Genomic DNA, 7,668 nt, shown 5'->3' with positions numbered 1-7,668 from the left:
GGGTCGGATGCCGAGCGAGGAGGGAAGGGGCCGGTCCCCGCAGCAGCCACCTCCCACAGCCCACCAGGCAGCCCCCGTCTGCTGCACGTCCCCTGGCTCCGTTCGCCACCAGTGCCCGGAGCATCAGAGCTGATGGCACATGGGGCATATTTTGCTCTCCCCGTGCAGGTTGAGTCTGAGCAAAACGATGAAGGAAATCCGTCCTCATCCTTCAGCGCCACGCCAGAGGCTGACCCAGGTAGGTACCCCAGTTTGCAGCCATTCTGGGGATGATGGGCCCGGGCCTTTCCCAGCGAGCAGTGCTGAGGCCGTGAGCACTAAGCGCACGGGGGCTGGCTGTGCCGAGCCCCGACCCCTCGGGAAAGCCCTGGGTGGCGGGGGGCAGGCAGCTGCTTGCCCCTCGCCCACGCATCTCCTCCCCACACAGGCATCGCCGCCCGCCCGCGCCCCTCAACTCGCCGCCGATGGCCCTTGCTCCTCGGCACAGCGCTCCGGGCTCTGCACAGAGCTTTCTCCTGCAGCTGTGTCACGGGGCAGTGAGAGGGACGGCGCAAGGACGCAAGGGCCAGGCAGGTCCCCTGAGATCGGGGCTGCCCCTGAGGATGCGCGGCGCAAAGACAGGGACCAACGGAGACGCACACGACCACGCTGGAGGCACACCAGCTTGCACACTCCTGCAGACACCCGTCAGGCTACAGCCATTCCTACCCAAAATAAACACTTGGGAAGCTTTTTCGCCCAGTGTTAACTTTGTGTCAGGTCCATCTGCCGCCGCCGGCACGCAGAGGCAGAGCTCGGGGTCGCCAGCGCCCCGACGGCGGCTCAGCCCGCTCGACGCCTCGCAGGGGGAAGCTGCGGCGGCTCGAGGGCGGCTCCGCAGCGGGGCAGCGCCTTCGCCCTGCGGCCGCGCAGCTGCCGCACACGGCGGCGGCCCCGGGCAGCCCCGGCCGCCGGCAGCGCCGCGCCGCAACGCGCTGCGGCCCCCGGGCGGCGCTGCGGGAGCCCGGCCCGGCCCCGGCCCCGGCCCCGGCCCCATCCCCGGCCCCGGCCCCGGCCCCGGCCCCGGCGCCGCCGCCGCCGCAGGGGAAACCCCGGCCCGGGCCCGCCCGGCGCTGCCGCCGCGGCTGGGGGCAGCCCCGGAGCCGCCGGCCCCGCACGGGCAGCGCCGAGCAGCGCCCCGAGGAGGCAGCGGCTGCGCCGGGGTAAGGAGCGGGCACAGGGAGCGCCGGGGGCAGGCGGGCGGGGGGTGCGGCGGGGCCCGGCAGCCGCCGGAGCTGGCGGCGGAGGCGGTGGCTGGTGCTGAGGGAAGGGGAGCTGGGCAGGAGCCCCCGGGAGGGGTTGTTTGGCCCGGCGTACGCGGGAAGGAAAAGCCTTGGTGGGCCTGGAGTGGGGCCCGCGGGCACCAGGCAAAGTCCTTCTGCACAAGAAGTTCTCCCGGGTGCTGGGAACAGAGCCCGGCACCTGGGCAGGGCAGGGCAGGGCAGTCAGAGATCCCATCGCAGCCCTTCACGATGGCAGAGCAAAGCCCCTCTGCTGTGGGGGGCCTGGGCCCGGCCGAGCCGCCGGCAGGGTGGGCCTTGAGGAGCGCCCCTGCCTCTGCCATGGGGCGCCTTTCGTTGCAGCCCTGCTCCCGCATTGCGCTTCTCGTTGTGCCCCCAGTCCCTCCTCGGTGCTCCTTTCGCTGCAGCCCGGGATGGGCAACTCGGGGGCTCTGCGTGTGTGCCAGGGTCCTCTGTGAGCTCCCGTTTCAGGGTGCACCAAGGACCTCCGCGTGCCTTTCTGTGGGGGCTGGGGGCCTCCATTCAGGCCCCTTTTGTGGAGGACAGCGGGGGCCTCGGAGGGAATTTTGTCGAGGAGAGTGCTGGTTTGTGTGCCTTTGGGGGCACGTCTGGGGCCTTGCAGTGCATTTATTGCGTACTTTTTGGTGAAGTCCAGGGGTGTCTGCGTGCCATTCGGTGCAGGCCTGGGGCCTCTGCGTGCCAGGGGCCTGTGGATGACGTTTGGTGTAGGCCAGTGGCCTGTGGCTGCCTTTACGTGCCAGCCTGCAGCCTCCACCTGCCTTTTGGTGTGGCCCGTGCCCTCCGCTTGCCTTTTGGGGTGGCCTGGGGCCTCTACACAGTTTTTGGGGCGAGCTCGGGGCTTCCAAGTGCACTTTGGTGAGGCCAAGGGTAGTCTGTGTGCCTCTCGGGGGGTGCAGGGGCCCGCGCGTGCCTTTCTTTGGGGGCTCAGGGACCCTCTGAGTGCCTTTTGGTGCAGGCCGGGGCACGCACGTGCCTTTTGGTGGGGGCCAGAGCCCTCGTAGCGTCTTTCAGGGCAGCCCTGGGGGCTCATTGTGCCTTTTGTGGGGGGCCAGGGGTCTCGGAGTGCCTTTTTGTGCGAGCCCGGGTGCCTCATTGTGCCTTTTGGTGAGGCTACGGGGCCTCCGCGTGCCTTTCGGTGTGGCCCGGGGGCCCCCTGCCCCTTTCACTGCGGGCGGTGAGAGTTTGTGTGCCTTTTGGTGCCAGGGCCCCTGCCAGGGACTCCAGGGTACGTCTCCTCGCTTAGCACAGGGCTTCAGGCATGGCCCTACCATTGCTCACGCAGTAGTGGCTGGAGAGCTACAACCGTTCAGATTAGCACAAGAGCCACAGTCAGATAACAGGTCAGATTTTTCAAAATAAACTAGTGCAGGGCTGGTGTCTCAAGCACGGAGTTACGTGGGCTTTCCGCCTGCCCTATCCACCCCAGGGGAAGGGAGTAGCAGAAAGATGGAAGGGGGGGAATGGCAGCACTCAGTGGGAAGGAACTCCTGGGAGGTCGCGCGAGCCTGTCCAGGAAGGTCTCGGTCCCTTTTGGGCTGGGTCAGAACAGCAGCTCCAGGTCTGCAGCGCTACAGGGGAGAGCACACGGCCCCAACGGCCACACGACGCCTGGCCATGGCAGTTGGCGCCTCGTGAGGGCGCTGAGGCCTTTTATGGAGTTCCGGGAGGTTCGAGAAGCTTCTAGCCAAAGAGAGCGCAGGCTCGGAGCCCTTTCCTTCTATGGAAGGCTGCGGCGTCCCCTTCCCGCCTCCGGGCCGGTTGGAGCCGGTTTTCAGGCGCGGCCCTGCCCAGAGGCTGTGGGTGAGGGCAGGAGCTGGGGGGGGGCAGAGAAACGTTGGTGCTGGGCGTCGGGCAGAGCTGCCTTTGAAACGGCCAAGTTTAAATAAGGCCTAAAGCGCGTTCCGCAGCGTGCATGTTCTCACAAAGTAGCCCAAGGCTTCGAGTGCCGTGAGAGCCCTCCTGGCAGCGCGGTGAGGCAAGGTTTAGAAAACGGCGGGTGCCGAAGCACGGCCAGCAGGGTGCCCGGAGCCGCTGGGTATGGCGTGGCGGGGAGCGGGGGAGAATTCGGCCCCCGGCGCTGGGGGAGCCGTGGGTTCCTTAGCAGCGCTTTCAAGGGGAAGGCGCGTGGGCAAGTGCAGCTGCTGGGGGAGGGCACTGCCTGGCTGCTGCGGCTTGGGTCGGCTCCGAGGCCTAAGTCTTCTTTTTGCCTCCCCAGGGACTGCTGTTCTCCGGGATGGCTGAATGCAAAGCGTGGTTTGGCCGTCCGACTATGGCAAGTATCCACCCGGCAAGTGCCCGAAGCATCACCGGGGATTTTGCCAAGAGTCTCGATGGTTTGGTGTTCTCAGCAGAGAGGACGTTGACGCTGTTTGAAAAGACAAGACCCCTGCTGTATCAGAGACTGGTGATGCTCATTTGGGGGAATGTAGGCTGCTCTCACGTAACTGTTGATGCCCTCTTCAATAATCCAGCAAATCCGCAGGTGCTGGTAACCTCTTCCGTACATGGGATGTGAGGACGAAGATATCTAAAACCCACCAGTGGGGTGATAAAACCCAAGGCCCTGAGCTAAGGTGCCGGCTGCTCCCAGCTAGTGGAGACATCAGAACCCCAGTACAAGCCCGGGATGTGATGGCACATGGCTGGGACAGGGAGTGAGGTGAGTCCTCAGCATCCGAAAGTGGAGCCCTGCAGTCTCAGAGACTGCAAGTGACCCCTGCAGAGCCATCGCAGGGAGCAACCACATCTTCTGCACCAGACATTCCCCTGCAGTTGGAGGTGATAGCCAGAAGTGCTCAAGAAGAGGCTGCCATCACTAGCACGGAGAGCCGAGCTTGCAGCTCTCCCTGCGCTGAGGTGCCTGATGGCTTTGGAGGAGACGCCGTTGGCAGGCTGATGAGAGTGAAGTGGCCCAAGAGGAGTCCGCATCGCCATTCCCACCTGAGTTGTCCAGCGCTGCCTCTGCCATGCTCGGCGATGTTGGCACAGTGGCGAGGGCTGAGAGGCAGGGTCCAACCCCGCAGGGCCCCACACCGCCTGCCACGGCTCAGGAGGACGCGGTGCAGGGGCTCGTGGCTGCAGCCCTGAGCTGTGCTGAGGACGCGAGCCCGGGCCCCAGCCAGCAGCCAGCACAGCCAGGCGGGGACGAAGCTGCAGAGGAGCTTGATGCGGCCGTGCCATGGGGTCTGGTGGCACATGCCATCAGTCCACCGCCGCCGGCAAGGACAGCCCACGAGCGGACCATCAAGCACGCCAAAAGTGCTGCCCCCGCGGCTCAGCGTGGACCTGAGGCCCACGCTGGTGGGGGCAGCCTGACTGCAGGTGGGGCCAGCGTGCCGTCTTCCGCGGTGGTCGGTGATGGGCCAGGAGAGCCAGGACAAGTGTCGGCAGGTCAGGGCCTGCGCCAGCAGGCTGTAAAGATGGAGCAGGAGGTGGGCGCAGGGATGAGAGTGCAGGCTGAGCTGGGGGCTGAGCAAGGGGGTTCGACAGAGGAGGAAGAAGGGTGGAGGGATGGTGGCAAAGGCATTCTAGAAGGGAGGCAGGTGGTGGAAAATGCCAGCAGCTACATTGTGGGGGTAAGAGCGACCTTCCTGAGCCTAACGGTGGCCTGCCTGCCCCACAGCAAGGCCAGAGGTGCTGCCAGAGATGCCACCGGTGCCTCGCAGCGTGTGCCTCTGTCCCCCCTGGCAGCGCCCGGAGGAGCGAAGCCTGCAGCTTGCGCCTGGCCAGAGCCGCTGGGGGTGAGGTGAGCGAGGAGCGGGTGGTGGGCACTAAGCCTGCGAGGGAGCCGGATGCGTGCGCTGTGTGTGGCTTGTGCATGGTGGGGAGATGGCTGGTGCTGGCCGTTGCAGCCTGCCCGAGGGCTGGCAGCCCCCCACGGCTGCAGTGAGGTGGCTGCACAAGGGATGTGCTGCACTTGGTGACCAGCACCTAGACGATGTGGGTCAGAGCGACCTTCTTGATCCTAATGGTGGCCTTCTCGCCTGGCAGCAGTGCCGAGGTGCTGCCAGCGAAGCAGCCGGCGAGTTGCAGCGCTTGCCTCTGCCCCTGGCATCACCTGCTGGAGCCGAGGCTGCAGATCTGTCCTAGGCTGGAGCCCGTTGGGAGCAGGGGAGCAGGGTGCCCCTCAAGAAGAAAGTCTCTTGGGATGAGGGGGTGCGTCGTCTCCCAGAAGACCCTGAAGAAGAAGAGCCAGCGGCTTTGCCCATGGTCGGAGGCCCCTGGGATGAGGTGAGCAAGGAGCGCGTGGTGGGCACTGACCCTCCAAGGGAGCCGGCTGTGGCAGCTCCGTGTGGCATGTGTGTGGTGGGGAGATGCGCGGTGGTCGCCGGTGCAGCCTGCCGGAGGCACCAGGGCTGACGCCCCCTCCATGGCCTGCATTGCCTTCGAGCGTGGGGTCGGATGCCGAGCGAGGAGGGAAGGGGCCGGTCCCCGCAGCAGCCACCTCCCACAGCCCACCAGGCAGCCCCCGTCTGCCGCGCGTCCCCTGGCTCCGTTCGCCACCAGTGCCCGGAGCATCAGAGCTGATGGCACATGGGGCGCAGGTTGCATCTGAGCAAAGCGATGAAGGAAATCCGTCCTCATCCTTCAGCACCACGCCAGAGGCTGACCCAGGTAGGTACCCCAGTTTGCAGCCATTCTGGGGATGATGGGCCCGGGCCTTTCCCAGCGAGCAGCGCTGAGGCCGTGAGCACTAAGCCCCGACCCCTCGGGAAAGCCCTGGGTGGCGGGGGGCAGGCATGTGCTTGCCCTGTGCCCGCGCAGCCCCTCGCCCACGCCTCTCCTCCCCACACAGGCATCGCCGCTTGCCCGCACCCCCCGGCTCGCTGCCGATGGCCCTTGTTGCACGGCACAGCGCTCTGGGCTCTGTGCAGAGCTTTCTCCTGCAGCCGTGTCACACAGCAGCGAGAGGGACGGCGCAAGGACACAAGGGCCCCAGGATCATGCAGGTGCCTTTCGTAGTGGAGCCGGGGCCTCTGCATGCGTTTTGGTGCGTGCCCGGGACCTTTGAGGGCCTTGCAAGGCAGCCAAGGGTAGGTTGTGTGTGTGTTGGTGCGGGCAGTGGGCTTCAGCGGGCTTTTAGTGCAGGCCAGGCTGGTCTGTGTAGCTTTTAGTGTGTGCCCAGGGCCTCGGAAGACCCTTTTGGGGCTGGTTTGGGGCCTCTGCCTGCCCTTTGGGGTGGGAAAGGATAGTTTGTTTGCCGTTTGTGGCAGGTCAGGGTCCTGCATGTGCATTTTCCTGCTGCCCTGGGGCCTCCAAAGTCCTTTCCGTCCGCCCTTGGGGTGCACACGTGCCTTCCGGTGCACCCCGTTTGCATCCGCTTGCCTTTTCCAATGAGGCAGGGCCCGAGTGACCCCTCTGGCTCCCTCAGTGCTTCCCAATTTTTCCGGTAAACCAGAGGGTTAATGGGGGCTGGTGGTTTCAGGGCTTTATTTTTGCAGGCAGGAGAGGAAGAAGTCTCAGGCATTTCCCATGTGAGGCCTCTCCCCTGCCTTTCAGGCCAGCAGCAGCAGGAGCTCAGACAGCAGCGCCGTGACGTTGGGGGCGGCAGGCGGCTCCGGACATCTCGCCTGGCTCCAGCCCTCTCTGCCGCGACCCCCCCGGAGCGGAGCCCTCGGTCCTGCCCTGTCCTTCGCAGCCGGGCCCGGGGAGCTGCTCAGCACCAGCTGGGGCAGCCGGGAGGATCCTGCTTTCCCTGCAGCGCCGGCGCTGGAGGGCAGCGAAACCGGTGAGCGAAGGCGCAGCCAGGCTGCCCAGAGCTGCTGCCTTGGGCTCTGCTGTGGGGGCAGCGCGGGGAGCGGCCCTGCCGCAGCCGGCTGTGCCGGGGCTGCCCCCCCCCCCGGCCAGGGCAGGCTGCCTGCGGGCTCTGAGCCCAGGGAGCCCCCGCTTGTGTGCAGGCCAGGCGAGGTGAGGAGAGGAAGGCTTCCCCAACTCTTCCTCTCAGCTTGTCGCCTCTCTGCTTTGCAGGCTTGCTGCAGCTGAGGCCAGGCCATTGCTGTTGCTTTGCCTTCCCTGCATTTCTTTGAGGGGGGGGGGGGGAGGTTTGCTGGGAGGAGCTGGAGTCCCCGAATCTCATTTTGCGGGCAGAGCTGAGCACTGGTCAGGCAGCGCTTTCAGCGAGAGCAAGTTGCTGGCTGCTGCCTTCCTTTTTGGGCACCGCGGTGCGCCCAGGGGCAGCAGTGCTGCCTGTGGCATAGTGCGCAGGCTGTGGGCAGTGGAGATGCGCTCAGGGCCTGGGGAAACGCAGCGGTGTTGTATTTTCTTTGTAGCGCGTCCTGCACTGCGGAAGCGTTGGCAGCAAGGGCGCGAGACGGCCCAGCCCTGCGCCCAGCTGTGCTTCAGCACGAGGACACGAGCTCCTAGCGGA

General features: G+C 66.2%; 1 protein-coding gene across 5 annotated transcripts in view; it reads left to right on the top strand.

Moving 5' to 3' along the window:
* Nucleotides 1-1,090: 1,090 nt before the first annotated feature.
* The window catches only part of LOC106489388 (uncharacterized), a 7,131-nt gene continuing 553 nt past the window's right edge, over nt 1,091-7,668 (top strand). The window contains exons 1-8 of one of the 5 annotated variants that reach the window (XM_067302677.1): nt 1,091-1,202; nt 3,517-4,691; nt 4,928-5,046; nt 5,295-5,531; nt 5,846-5,915; nt 6,097-6,250; nt 6,801-7,029; nt 7,571-7,668. The exon at nt 7,571-7,668 is cut by the window's right edge and continues 553 nt beyond it. In XM_067302677.1, the coding sequence (XP_067158778.1) occupies nt 4,659-4,691; nt 4,928-5,046; nt 5,295-5,531; nt 5,846-5,915; nt 6,097-6,250; nt 6,801-7,029; nt 7,571-7,664 (936 nt within the window). In that variant the 5' untranslated portion in view covers nt 1,091-1,202; nt 3,517-4,658 and the 3' untranslated portion in view covers nt 7,665-7,668. Of the gene's footprint in view, nt 1,203-3,516; nt 4,733-4,923; nt 5,047-5,291; nt 5,532-5,845; nt 5,916-6,096; nt 7,030-7,570 lie in introns of all 5 variants that reach the window. The other 4 variants (XM_067302676.1, XR_010885303.1, XR_010885304.1 and 1 more) reach the window with 4 other exon arrangements.

This window comes from Apteryx mantelli, chromosome 10, assembly GCF_036417845.1.
Source record: "Apteryx mantelli isolate bAptMan1 chromosome 10, bAptMan1.hap1, whole genome shotgun sequence".
In the NCBI taxonomy this organism is placed as follows: Eukaryota; Metazoa; Chordata; class Aves; order Apterygiformes; family Apterygidae; genus Apteryx; species Apteryx mantelli.
The sequence above is the reverse complement of the archived record's forward strand: the minus strand, read 5'-3'. Positions and strand labels throughout refer to the sequence as shown.